The sequence below is a fragment of the Lissotriton vulgaris genome, chromosome 7 (genome assembly GCF_964263255.1).
Source record: "Lissotriton vulgaris chromosome 7, aLisVul1.2, whole genome shotgun sequence".
Classification (NCBI taxonomy): Eukaryota; Metazoa; Chordata; class Amphibia; order Caudata; family Salamandridae; genus Lissotriton; species Lissotriton vulgaris.
In genome coordinates, this window is record NC_141695.1 from 1,506,933,728 (window position 1) to 1,506,952,092 (window position 18,365).

The 18,365-nt window shown below is 40.7% G+C and overlaps 1 protein-coding gene across 1 annotated transcript in view; it reads right to left on the reverse strand.

Annotated features, from left to right (window-relative positions):
• Positions 1 to 18,365, reverse strand: part of MYH7B (myosin heavy chain 7B) — a 115,511-nt gene that overhangs the window by 17,978 nt on the left and 79,168 nt on the right. The window contains exons 24-34 of the mRNA XM_086932358.1: positions 16,819 to 17,061; positions 16,015 to 16,191; positions 13,843 to 13,988; positions 12,508 to 12,598; positions 11,727 to 12,116; positions 10,990 to 11,116; positions 6,701 to 6,819; positions 5,711 to 5,907; positions 4,353 to 4,702; positions 2,563 to 2,687; positions 1,702 to 1,817 (exon numbers count right to left, since the gene is read on the reverse strand). Of these exons, the coding sequence (XP_086788484.1) occupies positions 1,702 to 1,817; positions 2,563 to 2,687; positions 4,353 to 4,702; positions 5,711 to 5,907; positions 6,701 to 6,819; positions 10,990 to 11,116; positions 11,727 to 12,116; positions 12,508 to 12,598; positions 13,843 to 13,988; positions 16,015 to 16,191; positions 16,819 to 17,061 (2,081 nt within the window). The remainder of the gene's footprint in view (positions 1 to 1,701; positions 1,818 to 2,562; positions 2,688 to 4,352; positions 4,703 to 5,710; positions 5,908 to 6,700; positions 6,820 to 10,989; positions 11,117 to 11,726; positions 12,117 to 12,507; positions 12,599 to 13,842; positions 13,989 to 16,014; positions 16,192 to 16,818; positions 17,062 to 18,365) is intronic.

Here is an 18,365-nt window from a genome sequence, read left to right on the forward strand (position 1 = left end):
TTTGCTTTTTCCTCCAGCGGTTTGTGGGTTTGCCAGACCTCGGATTCCAACCTGAAACAGATTTTCTCCTTTGTCGGACTTGCAATCTAATTTCTGACTTATTGGTTATACCTCCACCTAAGAAGGTAATAAAGTTACCAAAGGCCCACAATATCCCTGTAGGACCCCTATCAATAGTCTTGGTATCCCCAAATGGACCTGCCAAAAAGATTGTTAGTTGGAATACCACTGGTATCTGAACCAAGCAGCAGGATTTTGCAAGGTTAGACTTCATTACCAACTTTGACATCATAATGTTACAAGAGACTTGGTCTTCAGAGGAAATTGTGTGAGATGGTTTTTAACGTTTTTAAATCCCTGCCATTGTCTCACCTTGTCGGAGAGGAGGTCTAGTTACTTTGATTAGAATATTAAAGCTTTTTAGGATTGTCCCAATTGTTTGCAACCATAATGGAATCCAAATTTTGTGGACTGTTTTACTTAACAAGTTTAAGTTTTTTCTTTTTAATTTCTATAATGCAGTCTTTGATGTAGAATGCCTCATAGATATTTTGTTTAAGGCATTATTGGTTCTTAAATCGAGGTCCTTACGCCTTCCAATAATTTCTGTGTGGTGGTAGGGGGTGATTTTAATGCCAAGCTTGGTATTGACTCCACATTACATGATCCCTTTCTGAAAGCTAATATATTTTATGTTCCCAAGCCTCTGACCACAGGGGTTTGAAGCTGGTTAATGCCTTATGTAATTTTGGCTTACTTAACACAGTGGACATTTTGGGAGCTCTCTCCAAACAGCCTCCCACCTTTATTGGTTGGGGCAAAGGCTCAGCCATTGATTATATCTTTATTTTCGAGAACTTGGTACAATTTGCTAATTTAAAAAGGGTGTTTGAGAATAGTTTCAGCGACCATAATCTTCTTTAGCTTGCCCTTAACTTACTAGACTACATTAAACACCCACATCTCCCCTGGTGTAACTGGCCAGTCCCAGAAGAATGGAGGGCTAGGGTTTGAGCTTGAGAGCTGTCGATGGTCCCACCTTACTGATCTCACTTGTTGGGTCCAATTATGATTATGTTGTCAGTTGTTTGTTAACTTTTAACCCCTTGCCTTCTGACCTTCTAGGTTCTGAATTTAGCTACTAAAAATATCATCTTAGGTCATTCAAGGGCAAAAGGGGGTCCCTAAATCAGAGTGGTTTGATAAGGATTGTTGAATTGGTAACGGAAACATTTGTGAAGCTCTTATAGCTAGGCCTAGGAATAAATAGTGTATCACAGAAGCAAGGTTGGTCTACAAACAATCAATCAAAAATAGGAAATCATGAATCAAAGAGGAAACGTAAAGTTAGGGGCACAAAAGGATTCTGGGGAATTGTATATGGGAGGAAGTTTACATCCCCCACGCCAAGGGGCTAGGATCCAACATTAATTCTGATAAATAGCTACAGCATTTTAAGTTGATCTATTCATAAGCGGGTAGCCCCATTTCTGGTGACACGGATACTGTACAACAGTGTTCCACTGGAAATTGGATTTGGGTTGGATGAGGTTTCTGTTGCAATATTGGCTAGCCCCAAGGCATCGGCCCAGACGGAGGTGCTCATGGACCTTGGCGAGGAGAATTTTCAATTTTAAGTCTTAAATCGATCTCTGAATATTTACAAACAGCACCAGTTCCACTGCCACAGAAAACACATACCTCAGATTTTCAATCTCCTCATCCTTCTCTGCCAATTTCCTGTCCACTTCAGCTTTGATCTGAGACAGCTCAAGTTGAATTCTTAGGGTCTTGCTTTCTTCGTGTTCCAGTGCACCCTGGAGCAAGAAAAACAGGATGTGGCGTATTGTGTAAAAATTAAAGATATATATTAAGAAATATATGTTTTGCCTTAGAATACTACTGAGCTGGAGAATAGTAACAACTTGTCATGTTCAGCTCCATGAAACTGCAAAATCTCTGGTTTTTCAAGTGCTTTATCAAAACATATAACATTATATTGTTATTATTACTAACAGTAAGCAATCTCTGATTCCTCAATGTAGCTGAGGGAAATGCATTTAATGTTGCCTTGACTTCTTCCACAATCCGATTCTTCGGTGTCTCCACACTACTCCTCTGGACTCACTGTCAGCTAACATCAGGATCAGTCAATCTCATAATTCTCAGGAAAGTGCATTAGAATCATCTGATCGGGCAAAACTTTAATTCCATGGGCTCATACTAAACTACCACTCACCCCATTCCAACAGTAGGCTGCCTGAAACCCCCCATAGCACTGCAAACCCTGTAAAGTCATCTATTGGAATCCTCTTGTGCTCCTTCCGCCTCTCTGTAGTGTCAATGCCTTCCTTTTCTTGAACTCTTCGTTTGTAACGTGCAACAACAACACCCTTGTTACCTGTGCGTGGCATTATATCAGAATGCAACATTAGTGTTACATTTTTCCTGGATGTAATTGCTACGCATATATTCACAACACACATAACTCAGTATCTGCACAACTCTCCTTCCTCAGCCTCCAAGCAACTTTAGCATGTCTAATCCCCAGGGTGGACTTACCTCTGCTTCCTCAAGTGCGGCCTGAATGTCGCTCTTTTCACTCTCCAGCGCTTTCTTCACTTTCTCAAGCTCATGGATGGTCTTGCTGCTGTTGCTGATTTGATCCGTGAGATCAGCAATCTCCTCTGTAGACATCAAAGAAAGTCATGAGATTGGACAAATGTCCCGAAGTAGAGGGACTAGTTCATCCCAAAAAAGGAGTGGAGGGAACATTGGCATTGTTATTTCTTTAGTTTCTCCAGTGTGTTAGTGAGGGTAAGTAAGTATATGATGAAAGAGGATAACCTTGATGTATCTCCAGTACTACTCTCAACTGGATGATTGGAGTAGGGAAGTTTAGCGTGCTCCGCAAAGGCAGGTTGAGATTAGATAAGGTTTGGCAGGATAATATAGCGTTTATTATGAGACTGGCATACTAACAAGCAGTGGTTGAGTTTCAATTATGAACTAGCATTGGTAAAGCCAGACTGGCATTGACAGTCTTGGAAATGGTTTTTTTCTGCAGACTTCAAAATACATTAATTGTGTAAATTTAATAAAAGCAAAAGTGCGGCTGTGTAAAGGTCACATCTATATGTTGAAAATGACCTATTGCAAAAAATATTTAGAAAAAACATGAAATGAAAGCAGAACATGGTCTACCAGGCCTAGTAAGGAATTAGACTAGTTTCTAGGCAGATATGTACAGTGCAGGAGCACAAACTTGTCACTCTTAATGAAGAGAATCAATGGCTCAAGTGGGCTAACCCATTGCCCTATGCAGAAGGGTGTGGTGGGAAAAAAAATGAATGGAAGTTGAACAGACCAATTGTGATGAAAAGATAACCGAAATCCCCCTATATATGTGTGCATGTTTGCTTTTTATTATGATTTTTGTTTGGAAAACATGAGGCTAACAAACAGCTAAAGCTGTTTCCATGCCAGACCCGAAAAATAACAATCACAAAGCATGGACTGTTTTCTTTTGGTTGCTTTTCTCTTGGAGGGGGGGGGGTGTATGGCCATACACAGCAAGTTGTGGCAGATCCTGGCCAATGTGGGAACCTGCAGGCTCGGGTGGTTGGGTGGATTATATTTCTGAGACAAGTGTTATTTTTTGTTTTGATAATCTGTTGATTGGTTCTATAGGAACTGCTAATCTTAGACATAGTCAGTATACCTCACTTTTAAATGTTGCATAAAAAGTAGCATGCCACGGTTAAGGAATGAAAACAAGGGAAGCTGAAACCATTTTGCGGTTCAGTTTACCTATACCTGCTCTCCGATACCAAGAAGTACTAGAACAGTGGAATTTTAGGAGCTGCATTGAAGACAATGGAGTGGCAGGGGGCAAATAACAGCTGGTATATACTTTGTGCTCCAACATTCCACTGTAAGTCTTCCTGGTTCTCCATGTTTAACTTAGAACGTTCTAGTCTAAGTCATTCGATAGTTGTAATAGTTTTATAGCCTTCATGCAAGTTGTTAAAGTCCCTCTCCCTCATCATAGACTCGGACCTTTGGCTGACACCCATAACTCGAGCGAGCGCTTTTAACAAGTGGAACAGCCCTCAGGTGCAGATACAATGCTATGCTCTAAGCCTAACAGCGGCGGCCCGTGCAAGTAAGAGCAGTGGGGCCAGGTGTGGGAGTAAATTTTGACGGAACATGACAAGGGAAAATCAATTATTTATTTATTTTCCCCCGTCCTCGTCAGTTGAAATCGACCCCCCCCGCCCCACCGCTCTTCCCTGCACGGGCCGCGGCTGACGCCCAATCTATACCAGATAGTCAAAATTGTTGTACAATACCTTGGAGGTTTTTGTTCTCTCGCTTGAGTGTCTCCAGGTTATCCAAAGACTCCTCATAGGCATTCTTCAGCTTGAAGAGCTCAGTGCTGAGGCTTCTAGATTCCTTTTGAGAAGATTCCAGCTCTGTTTGGGTCTCCTCATATTTCTGTTTCCATTCTGCCAAAATTCTATCAAAGTTGCGTTGTTTTTTGTCCAGTGCTGCTGCGGCAGAGTTGGCTCTCTCCAGGTCAATGACAAGGTCTTCGATCTCGGTCTGCAGGCGGTGTTTCGTCTTCTCCAGTGAAGAACACTTTGCATTGGCTGCCTCTACTGCTTCTTCTGCCTCTTGCAACCTAGCAGCCAGTTTCTTCCTGTAAAGAGACACAAGGTTTTTAAATGCCATTGTTTGTGACAACTGTATATCCATGTAAGACTTTTGCCATGTAGCATAAGAAATGATTTAACTCAAGTCATCTTTAAAGTAATGAACTTACTGTGAAAGTCTGAAAAGTACAAAACACATTGTGAAACTGAAACCACTGTGTTGAAGTCAGGGCGGAAATAAGAATCACAGACGAGAGGAACTGTAGGTGCCGAAGAAGGTACATTTAGTGTTGCACCTCGGCCACAACTTCACAAAAAACTTCCTTGCAGCTTACAAATATACATGGGGTGTGTGAGTCTGCCAGAGCCTTGTCACTCAAACAATATCCAACAAACTCTCCAATAATTCTCTCCGCTTCATAAAATCGAGCTGAGGCCACTAATAATCCGACCTTATCTTCACCTTTGTTTTGACTCCCCTGATATGACCTTTACATGCTATATCTATGAGTCTTCTTCTTAAGGTGGAAGTAAGTATCCATCCACTTCATCTCTCACCAGCCAGAAGGGGTTAAACCCCTCCTTGAACTCCATTTTCTTATGTCCATCTGACGATATGTTTACTGTTTCACCTCAGATGCAGCTTCACAACCTTCACAACCAGCTATCATTCACCAGCACATATCTTCAACACAAAGATGCCATTCCAAAGTAGAACGCTGACATTATTCGACTTCCTTCACCCTAAAGTGAAAGAAGCCCCTACACACATTTCTCAAAGGGTGCAAATGTTATTTTTGTGATATAATATGAAGTTGATTGTAAAACCAAAAAGGTTGCACGCTTTGTCTATGTAATATATTCAATTGTATATCATAGTTTAGATTGTACTCCATCTCTCACTCCCTTACATTAGCATGAAATGTATAAATGCTGTCAATGTATTTAACCTGTTGCTTTATTCCTAGTAGCTCATCATGTGCCATTGCCAAGTGCTAAAGCTAGAGCATACCGGTTGCCACGCTGGTCGCCATATTGAGCATTTGTTGACTTACTTGGCATCCTCCAATTCTTCAGTCCTCTGTATGGCATCCGTTTCGTATTTGTTTCTCCACTGTGCCACTTCAGCGTTGGCTTTGGACAGGCTCCTCTGCAGTTCAGCCTTGGCCTCCTGTTCCTCTTCATACTGCTCCCTCAAAAGATCACAGTCATGGCGGGAGGCCTGCAGCGCATGTGCTAGCGCATTCTTTGACTGAAAGGCAAGGCAGAAAGTGCAAGGTTGAAGTAATGACAGATCTTTGACTGCTCAAATACCTCTTTCCCAAGAACGTAGCCAGTGGTTTTCTATAAGTTGTTCTATACTGAAAGCGTTTTGAAATGAGAAGTTGTACGAAGACTCAATTTACAGACACTGCATCATAGAAGTAAATTGCACTGTTATCGAAAAGAACTAAGAGACAAGTTGGACTATAAGGAAATTTGGGGAATTTGTAATAGGCTGAAGCCGATGAAACACACGTTAAAGGCTCTGCTTGGGATATACTGGTCAGTCATAGGCACTGGTTTAGTGAGAATTCACTTGATTTTCTTATGGGTCAGTCCTGCCTCTATGGGTACCCATTAACGAATAAACATGCAGCTAATTAGTTTATAGAATAAGATTTCCGCTTCATAAAGAATCATTTTAAACTGAATTAGGTCCAACATCTCTTAACTTTCCTGCATGTGTGCCTTTTGCCCTGCAGCTTAATTTCCAATAGGACCTTTGTCCTTCCTATGTAAATTAAAAGCTCATTGCTCTTTGCTTACTTTAAGGAACAAAAAGTATCCTCTGATTCAGTGATGGCTTTTGAGTGGAGTAGAAAGGGATGGTAATGGAATGGGAGGCAAGAGGAAAGACGAGGTAGGATAGGAGAAAGGGAGAGGGTGCAGTTTAGGAATATTTTCCTGGCAAATTTCTTAAAGGATTGGCAAACACTGTCCAGTGTCAAATGTTTCAGCACTGCCAGCCAATGAAGGTCGGAGTTGGATGCAAGTGAGATTACCTTTGTTTCCTCTTCAAGCTGTCTCTTCAGCTCTTCAATGCTTTGAGTGAAAGAGGCTTTGCCGCGACTGAGCTGGTTGATGAAGGATTCCTTTTCCTCTACTAACCGACTCAACTCGCCTAATGAGTAGATTGCAAACAGAGTGTTACTTGCTGACAGAGATCCAATTGCTACGGTACAGACATGAATTTCAATTATGATATCAATTAACTGACCTACTAGTAGGATCTGCAGAAATAATAAAAACTCTGTTTATTATGTAGCTCTTATTGTTTCAGTTTTGCTGTTTCTTTTTTAGGCCAAAATATTTTCAAGTAACAACATGTCAAACATAGAAAATAAATACAATATTAATGTATAATATATTTGACATATGAGAAATAATATCATTCATAATAGGAGAAAAGGGTACAGAGTGTAGCAAAAGTTATAAAATGGCTGACAAACAAACAATGTCGTAATACAGCTCTCCTAAAGTTAACTACAGGAGACCATCATGATATATTCCCCAAACCTAAATTAGATAACAAATCAATAGCTAGATTAGCCCTTGTTGTTGTTAAATTAACCCACTTCCATTAAGTATGATACAATAATTCAATCAACAATTTACAAAAAGAAATAAAATATTTAAATTCCATAATGATAAGTTTATCAGTTAATTTGATGTCCAACATTTAGGCTTATGAATCAATTGGGAATGCGATCAATCTTCTTTTATAGAAATGAAATAACGTATTGTATCCCACAGAAAACTCCAAAAAGTAGAAAAATTATATCAGCTAATGTTCCTAATTCTTCATCACATTTCCAACATTCAGAGAATCTTAGCAGTTTGGCTTGAAACATTTTAAGACTCCATAACATGCAATGAATTAAAAAGTAATTTGTTTGCAAAATAGATGCTGGAAACAACTCTTTAGGTTCCAAATATGAAATAGATCTTCAACAATAATCCAACAATTAGTCTCTTCTGCCCATTTACGATGTAATAAACAATTATCTCTGCAATAATGAAATTGAAGCATTATCCACTTTTGATAACACGTGGCCCGTAAACATGAAGAAAACCAATTTAATGAAGATCAGAAGTGGTTTAGAAACCTTTTGTCTGGATATGACATTGAGGAAGTAGCTTTAATCTATAAATGAAACGTGAAAATTCATCTGGAGGAAGAAAAAGTGAATTAAGTCACTAGTCTGAGAAATCCTCTTCAAAATACCAATCTTGCAAAAAAAATAGATTGACTAGACTTTTTGAACAAACATACATCCTGGGACTGGTTTCGGGGCATCACCCCAGGCTAGCTTGAGTCCAATGGCACAGCTAGCATGGGACCCACATATGGGCATACCCTTCCCAATAAGGGCGGCAAATGCAAATAGAACAATTGATGGATGGAATGCTAAACAATGCAAACATTCACCCCCAGTCACAAATATCTGGATTTAATCCATTGTTCTTCTGCTCACCATACCACCCTAGTTTGGACGCAGCCATATGCAAATTAGTCTTGACCCTGTTCTTCATGGGAACAGTCCAGCCTGAACTGCCAAGCCAGGTCCTCTCTGGACCGGACAAATCCATGGAACCAAGACAGCCTCACCACCCTGGTCAACCTAGCGCCTGATACTGTCAGTAGTAGCATTGAGTGCGGTCTCTGTGGTGTGGCCACTTCTAAACCCATTCTGTGAAGGGTCAAGAATGTGGCATTTGGCAGCATTTGTCAATCAGTTTCACTATTTCTTGAGTAAGATATTTTTACTAATATTTTAGCAAGTGTGGTCAGTAGGGAAATAGGGCGAACATTTTTTATATCATCTGGGTCTACATTGGTTTTTTTCTGTCGAGAAATAACTGTGTCTTCCTTCCAAGAATAAGGAAAAATACTGGTGTCTATGGTATGGTTGCACACACCCTTTAGTGTGTCTGCAAGGTGATCTGGAGCCAGCTGCGGAATTTCGGGTTCACAGGGGTCAGCTGGGGGCCCGACTTGAGATTCATGAGGAGCGCCTTAGTTCTGTTTCAGAAATAGGGGGAAAGACAGAAACACGAGGGGAAATGTTGGAGATTGCAGATACTTCCACAAACAGACTGCCTTCCACAAGGCGGTTACATTCAGAATAAATATATATATATATATATATATATATATATATATATATATATATATATATATATATATATATATATATATATATATATATATACACACACAAACCTGGGAATGTGTCAAAATGCTTTGCCTTCCCCAGGAAGGCGCAATAAGGAGAATTATCTTTATTTTCTCCTCATTGTTTCGTCTTTATAAGTGTGAGGCATTCTGCAGCACATTTAGAACAAGGACACACCTATGAGGATTGTTTTTGTGCAGTAAGATGTCCCTTCCTGCACAAAAACAATCCTGCCAAAGACGAAGGCACCCTTGCACCATGGCACAAGGGTGCCTGTGTTGAGGCAATGCAGCACATTGTGAGCCAATGTAAGCAGAGGGCAGGAATGTGCCATATAATGTTAAAAAAGGGTATTCCTGCCCTCTCACTTCTACACAGCGCAGGTGTCTTGCTGCTTTGCATAAAAGTATGATCAACCTGGCCCTCAGTTCATGCGTACATTTTGTTGTAGAACTTTATTTGGCCCAGAGGTATACGTATCAGCTGTTGTTCACCCTTGGGAGAGAAGTCTCTTTTCTTGCTTCAGGTTGGGCTTAATTCGCTGCATCCTTTCTTTCCCTACAGGGCAGTACAGCTATTATTCAATCTGTTGTCCATGTGACGAGGGTTCAATCCAATCACTTTTGCACTTTATCTTTTTTTGTAAATTAAAAAATATTTTTCCTTAATCCTGTTGGCCACCCTATGTGTAGGCCAGCCTTAATGAATCAACAGATGGTGTCTGATTTAAATGTTTATTATGCAAAAGGATTTTTTTAAATGTACGGTTAGGTACCATAACTTGTTGATGTCTTAGCATATTATATTTGATGCATTTGGTTTCAGTATTCTCAAATGTGTTTATTATATTGTAATATTTATTGACATGACTTATTTGTGCTTTTATGGCATTTTGTATATTGCTGAATAAAGCTTTCTTTGATTGATTAAAGTTAAAAACTTTACTCAGTGCTTAATTTGAGCCGGTGGTTTCCGGTGCTCGAAACTGGCTCTTAATTGTCATCTCTGGCATTTATAACAGCAGCCATATGGTGGCGCTGCTAGGGTGATTTAGATGTCAACAAAACAACAATTGTTTTATTAATTCAATATATATATATATATATATATATATATAAGCTACTAATGCTGCCACATAAGCCATTCTTATAGCTTTGGGGGACCTCAAACAGTCTTAATTGTCACACTTGTAGCTGTGTGATGATTTGTATTTGTGTAGGTACTGTGATGTCTGCACTGACAGGGGCAATGGGTGGTGCAAGCCGCGGTGGCCTCCTGATGAGGGACCTGGCTCTTATTTTTTTTTTTTTTTTTTTTTACAAATTAAGCACTGAAGGAGTAATTGGTAGAAAATCCAGTTCAAGCAACTTTGAGATAATTCTTATTCGAAAGGATACATCTTACATGGTTGAACCATAAATGTTTTAAACAACAAACTGCACATTTAAAGGGTAAACCTGATTTATGATTGATTGCTCGATCACACTGAGAGTGAAGTGCAGAAGGGGTACTTCGCAGGGCTGGACTGGCCGTAGTGGGCACTGGGACTTTCCCCGGTGGGCCGCCAGGGTGGGGGCCGGTTTTGGACCCCTGGGGGGGGGGGGCGGTTTTGTTACCGGGTCGGTTTTGCAGCACACCTGCAATATTGGTTAGGTAATTATAGGTCAAGAGATAGGACATTTGTTTTTTTTTCAGGTGACTTGTTAACTCCAGACCCCATCTAGAACCCGCCATGGACTCTCTAGTTTGCAAAGTGATCCTCAGTTGTAGCGTGGGAAGCCCATGGGCCTCCTCAAAAGTATAGATTTGACAAAGCAGGATAGATTGTTACAAGGAGCTGTAATAATCCAACCCAATAATTGACAGTAAGGAAACCTAAGGCAGTGAACTTTAAGGAATGTTATTAAGAGACAAGACGTGAATCAGGTAATTTGCTTTATTTCAGAGCTGGAGGCCTCCAACGATAACGTTCAAAGGCAAAAGGCTTGTCAACCGATCTCAGCCTTACCTAGTTTGCTTAAGCTTTGGAGTCAAACATCTTACACCGCACACTACTCAAGCTCCATGGCTGCTGAGTGGAAACCCTTTATCATATACTAATCATTGGTACTTACCATTCTCAGTCTGCAGTCTCGCTCTGTGCAGGGACACATCAGCTAGCTGACGTTGTAATTCATCCACCTTGCACTTGGCTTCGCTTAGCTGGTCCTCGTATGTTCTGCACAGCTTTTCAGCATTCGCCTTTGGGGAAAAGAAAATACTGCAATGGCGTAGGGTACACAGTCCATGGGAAAAAATAACATCTGAGGGAAACATAACTTCTGGACTTTTCAAGACTGCACATATTCTTGACTCTTTTTAAGGCTACCTTCTGCTAATTCTTTTCTGGGCTGAAATAATGCAACTTATACATTTACAAGAATGCGAGTCAGGCGTAAAGAGGATTTTATAATCAATCCAGTGGCTACCAATTTACATTGAGAGAAAATAGTGGGAATGCCATGTTTGTTGAGGGTGGGAGGAGGTGTCAGACCTCATAAGAGATGGGGCCTCGAGCTGTCATGATGCCCCTCTCTACCCACAATAATATCAATAAATAGCTTACTACTCCCAGCAAATCGGCATGTATGGTTGTTTTTTCTCTGTTATTCAGATCTAGAAGTTCTAAACAAAGGACTTTAACCAAAGCACATGGGGTTGCATTTTTTCAGTGAGATGTTACTCACTCTCTTAAACTTTATTCAGTTATTACACCATCAAAGTACACATCCAGAACATTAAAAATGGCATCAGTTATAAAATAATTAAGACTGCTTGTTTGTAGGGTCCAATGCACATGTAAGCTCCTCACCTTGTGTTTGGTCAGCTGTTCAATGTTTGATGAGAAATCATCGAGCTCCATTTTCATCTCGCTCTTCTCTTTCTCCAGTTTCTGCTTCACTCTCTGCAGGCTGTCGATCTGCTCCCCCAGTTCAGCCACAGAGTCAGCATGCTTCTTGCGCAGACCAGCAGCCGTGGCCTCGTGATGTAGCGTGGCCTCCTCCAGGTCCCGCCGCATCTTCAGGAACTCCGCCTCCCGCTTCTTGTTCATCTCGATCTGCAGTGAGGTGGCACCTCCAGCCTCCTCGAGGCGCTCGCTAAGCTCCTCCAGCTCCCGCGCCACCTCTGTGCGCTGCTTCTCCACCTTGGCCCTGGCTGCCCGCTCTGCCTCCAGCTCCTCCTCCAGCTCTTCAATTCGCGCCTACACAGAGGAGAGGGCGTGAAGACACAGAGGAAGTAAATGAAAATGAGAGAGCTGATGAGCCGCCTGAACCATCCAAGTATAGGAATGGGTGAAAGATCTGACTATCTCACTGGACACAGCCATGGACTTCACTCAGGTTAGTGTGGGAACACTACGCAAGTGAGAAGGAGGATCAAACATAGCTAATGGCGACAGAAACATGGTTAGTACCATCCTTAATATTAAATTGCTTTGCATGTTTTCTGTGCTATTGCTATTTATTTTATTTTACAGAGGTTTATATAAAGCAAACTTGACCCGAATCGGGTATCAGAGCGCTTTACATAGCACCAGTTGCATTACATGAGGACACATGTGTTATTATTATTTGTTTGTGTGGTTAGCTTACCTGGAGTTCTTTGATTTTCTTCTGTAACTGGCCACATAGAACCTGCTCATCTTCAATCCTGGAATTTAACTGGCTTATCTCAAAGTCTTTCCTGTGAAAGAAACAAACACGTTTAGATTTAGAGGTCAGATGCTACGTCAACCTTTAAGACAAGGGGCATGGGTTCAGCAATCCCACTTTCATTCAAATCCAGTACCAAAAACCATCTTGATGGTGTAAATTGCGATTAAATCAAACAAGTCATTTCATCTAACAAACGAAGATCCATAGAGAATAGAAGCGATGGAGGTAATTTCAGGGAAGGCTACCACCTTTTTAGGGAATTTAAAAAGATCTTTTAATACCCCTTAAACGACCCCTCTTTAGATAGATAGATAGATAGATAGATAGATAGATAGATAGATAGATAGATAGATAGATAGATAGATAGATAGATAGATAGAGCCGTGTTTTCTGGTGCTCGGCGCCGTTACCTAATTCTCAACAGCAGCACTTACGAGATTTCACCACTCGTTGTGCTGCTGGCCTACTTTTGAGATGAGCAAAACAACAGTTGTAATAGTTCAATATACATTAAAAATGAATAATGTTTGCCACCCATGCCATTTTTACAACTTTGGGTGACCTGGAGTAGACTGAATTGTCTCACTTGGGGGATTGTGATGACTGGTGGTTGTGTTGTTCAGTCATTGGCAGAGCTGACAGGGTGCAAGCTGCAGGGACCTTCTACGAAGGGCCCTGACACTTACTTTGTTTACAAGTTAAGCACTGGATAGATGCACAGACAGGCAGACTGGTAGATAGATAGATATGCCTTGCCATTGAAAATAACTGTGGTCCATTAACATGTTAGTTAGAGCAAATGTACAATAAACAATTCTACACGCAGCCATTACTAGAGTAAAAGTGTTCAAATTCCATTTTATTAACACTCTCCAGGGAAATGAACAAGAAAACAATTGTTTACTGTCTACCAGATTGCATGTTACAGTGACTGCACAGTTTAACACCTTGTATCCAAGATTTGGTTAAATTCCTATTTTAAAACAAATGCATATGAAAAAAACTCCATAGCATAAACCACATAAGCAAGACGTGCAGAGCGTAATATAATATTTTTACCGTTATTGAGGAGGCAGCGTCCCGATCCACTTGATGCCCATTAAAGTTATTATAAAGTAGTAAACCATCAACTGCATTACATAAAATACCTTTGATTAAAGACTTTATAAAGATTTCAGTAAATATTTCACTAATACATCATAGAATTTTAAAACTGGACATGAACACCTAAGGGCATGAATCACAAATTAGATGTTCGCTCTGATAGCTTACTTTTTGAGCTTTTCCTCTAGCTGCTGTTTATCATTTTCAAGGTCCATGACCGATTCCTGGGTTAGTTTCAGATCTCCTTCAAGTTTGCGTTTGGCCCGCTCCAGGTCCATTCTTATCTTCTTCTCCTGTTCCAAGGAACCTTCCAGCTACATAGAAAACATGTGACAAGAATGTTTATTTAGCTTTTATGGAAAGTGGTAACTCCAGAGGATTATAGAGCATAATTTAGAGTTTGTCATGTGGTTTACTCCATCGCAAACATGACAGATATATCCCCTATGCCTTATTATAAGTAAATTATATACTTTGACATTTGCAATAAAGCAGATTGAATATCCGTCAGGTTTGTTGCAAAGAACGTGTTCACTAAACTCTAAATCAGCCCCGTAGAATTGGAAGCAACTTTTGTTGTAGTCATTTGGGGCTGTATCATTCCACTCAGCACTTTATTGAGAAGGAGAGGGCACAGGGCTAGCTTTAGCACTGGTGGCGCCCGGTGTGACAATAATTTTTATGCGCCCCACACCCTATGACCGCCTCCTCGAATTCTGTCACAACCGCCAGGCAAAAGTGCCCCTCATCTCTCCAATCATAAGTTACTGCTAAACACAGCACCCCCCCCTGAGGTCAGTGCCCCCTACCCAGGTCAGCACCCAGTGCGGCCGCACCAGTCGCCCTGCCCTAAAGTCGGCCCTGAGAGGGCATGAAGATACTGAGGAAGTAAATGACAAGAAAGAAGCACAATATGTGAGAGCTGATGAGCGCCACCTCAACTACCCGATCTGCCCATCTCCTGCGTTCTCCATGCTCAGACCCTAAATGTTTTTACACTGCCCCCCTGCCTTCCCAGGCCTTATAATGAACATCCAGTAGGTAATTGCTTTGAAGTATTTCCAAATATACAATTTCATTTATTTTCTAGTTTTCATCAGTTATGCTTGTTATTGGTATTTATTACCATGCATATGTATTTGCCTTCTTGTTTACATCCTCCATATATCTATGTATGACCCTTTTTCAATAAATGTTTTTGATGCATATAATTCCTCTTCTAGGTCATCAAATATCTTATGTTGAACACCGACCCATACTTGTTCCTTGACTACTCTGCTTCTAGCCTTCCCCTAATTAGAAGATACTTTACAAATTACTAAACTCTGCCTTCTGCGGCAGGCGCAGGGTTTCAATCTCACCTGAATATTGATTGGCATGTCAAACATTTACCACGTTGCTTAGCATTTTTAATCCTGTGTGTTAGAAAATGATTTACTAAAGTCTAGTCATATTCATCAAACTGCCTTCACTTTGACTTACTTATAGATTTTCTAAAGAAGCTGTGCCGTGAGCGGGACAGACTGTTCCCCCACTGTATAGGTTTTTCAGAGGCCTTTCCCTAGGGTCGAACCAATTTATGGAGTAACTAAAATAAAGTATTTTCAAGTAGTTTGTCCAAAATCAGTTAGTTTAAAGCTGTTACTCTCTTCAGTTATTGCCTCATTTTCTAATTAATACACTTTAGGCCAGATGTACGAAATTGCAGGTTTGCGATTCCCGAATAGCAAATTCTTTTGATTCGCTATTATGAACTCACAAACTGCGATGTACAACAATGTGTTTTACACTGTTTGCTATTCCCAGTGGGTCACAAATTGGCCTACCTCATTAATATTCATGAGGTACATTTCAAAAATAAAAATGAAACGTTTTCTTTTCATTTTTTAGAGCAGGCAGTGGTCCGTGGGATGTGTGATTTGCGAGTCGTGCAGAGGTTACCTCATCTGGTAATTACTTGGTGCAATAACATCTGCAGCCCGACAATTGTCCTCAGGTACGTATGATAGGTCAAACCGGTCAATGTAGCCTGTTAAATACGGGGACATGCATGTTCTGGGGCACAAAACACTAAAACCTGCTTGCTGTGTTCCCAGTGAGAGGCAAAACTTGCAATACACAATATTATCATACACATTCAATTCTGAAGCCCTTGTATCGAATTTTAATGGGTGTGATAAATATTGCAAACGGGGACTCTTAAGCAGTCGTTGTTGTTAATGTTTATTCATGTTTACTTTAAAGGACATAGTAACCGAATTCATCATTTTGTGGCGTCCTCTGCACTTTTTATTTATGAAGCATAGTTCTGTTACCAACTGCACTTTTGTTTTTACTCACGTCATCTACTTGCTGCTCCAACTTTGCTTTGGCCTTGGTTAAGGTGTTAACTTTGTCTTCCTCTGCCTGCAAGTCGTCAAGTGCCTGCTGGTGGGATTCTTGCAGTGCTTTCTTTTCCCTGGTCAATTTCACAATGATCTCGTCAAGAGCGGCCATTTCTTCCACAAGATTTTTAACCTGGAAAAGCAGTAGGAGAGAAATGTCACACTTCTTGCCAGATGTCGGTATCACATTTGGGAGGATTGTCCAGAATTTGTGTTTTCAAACTTAACAATAAAAACATAAACAGCTTTGGGAGAAATGCCATTAAGAGGAATCTGGAGCATTTTATATTGGTAAAGATTATCAGTGTAACCTTGAAGAAAATGGTCCATTTATGCTTCCAGCTTGTTAATTAACGGAGTACAATTTTGTGTGACTTTTCTACAAGAGTGACTATCTCCAAAATAATTAGGCTCCTTCTGTATAACTGTTATGGGCTTGTGCAGCTAATGCAAAATGTATTCAAAAGAAAGGGAGACTGAAGCTCCTAAAATAAGGGGAATTAGAAACTGAGATAATTGAATAGTATCATCTATTTAAAAAAATGTGGATTTGGAGAGATTCCTGAATCATTACCTGAGAGACTACTAGATGACTTCGCCACCCCATGAATTGTCCTAAAGGCCCCTGTGTTCGGCCCAGAGAGAGGAATAGATCCATAGGTATTCCATTGTCATTTTCTTTTGTCTAGAGCACACATGAACCATTTGCCATATTCTTGGAAGAACATGTAATGTCCATGTAGTGTGTCCCCCTGCGTACCTTGTTTTCCGTAGCATGTTTCTCCTTCTCCACTTTAGCTAGCGTGATCTCCAGGTCGTCGATATCTTTCTTCAGCTCAGCACACTCATCTTCGAGTTTGCGCTTCTTGGAGGTCATGTCGGAGTTCATCTCTTCCTCATCCTCCAGCCTCTCCGTTAGCTCCTTCACTTTGGCCTCCAGCTGAATCTTTGCTTTGATCAAGAGGTCACATCGCTCCTCGTTGTCTGCAAGATTGTCCTGCTCCTGTGGAACCAAGAGGCAAATGTGAGCACAACACCTATAAATCTAATCTCCTTATTAACCAATCAGAAGGTACCATTCACCCATACATTGTAAGGGATTCTGTTGTGTGTGCAGCTGTGATCTAGCACGCCTGACTTTGTGCGCTAGACAGTAGCTCTTGAAAAGGCATCTCCAAAGGTTTCAGCATAAAAGTGTACTCACTTTTTCTTAGAAAGCTGAGTTTTATTGGTGAGGATTTATCATAACCCTTATGTACTGTCTATTCCTAAAAAACGTTTGGTTGACAGAATAGCTTAGCAAACCTTCAGTGTCACCTTACACAAATGTGAGTGTGTATCCATCTAATTTAAAAGTAGTAACCCAAGTATATTGATATTAGAAAACATCTCTTCAAAAAGCTTGCTTATTGATCACAGGTGTTCAAGTGGCCCAGTGCTAAGTTAAAGTAATTCCTTTGCAATCAAATATCCCGAGGAAATAGCTTTAGTCTTGTAGTAGGGTCTTGAATCCCCCATTGAAATGCATGCCTCAACAATTTGCCCTCTGTATTTTTACTCTTACTATGAACTGCATGGGACATCTATTATAAAACTAGTAGGTTTTCTGGGCGTATTTTGGCTCGATTTTCTTTACTTCTGAGTCTACCACATGCAAGTATTAATAGTAAAACATAGAAAGCGCTGAAGAATCAGGACAGTCATTTAAAAGCCACCTTTAACTCCAGCGGGACTAGCATGCAACAGTATTGTGAATTTTGCCAGTCATTACCTCAATATTAACACCTTAAGAGCGTCGAACGTTCAGCGCCCAGTGCTGAACGTTCGACGAACGAATGCTGGCCCGTCGGCCAACGGTCGTGCGCAGCACTGGGGAGGTAGTGCTCGCGATGACCGTTGGCAGCACTTAAGGTGTTAAGCTTTTTAGTCAAAAACATGAGGAACAATTAACAATATTTAAATTTAGCAGCAGTACATTCTGCATTTTCAGGGGTGTATCTACCAGAAGCATATAGTTGGTGGGCAGCATTGCCAATGATTGTGGTCAGGTCTCTCTTTGATACCAGCAAGGTTGTAATGTGAGCATGTAGGGTTCTAGCACTTGCTGAGGGCTCATTATTAGACATCCTGTGCTCCACCTTGCAAGTCGTTTTTCAGCATGTAAATACCAGGCCTCTCCAGGTTCACTGTGACAGCTAAAGAGACAATTGTTCTAATAATATGCATAGTCCTTTCAATATTCAGATGTTTCACAGCTGAACTGCGGGATGATACGTGTATTCTGCTACTGCAAGTTTCTCTGGAGAT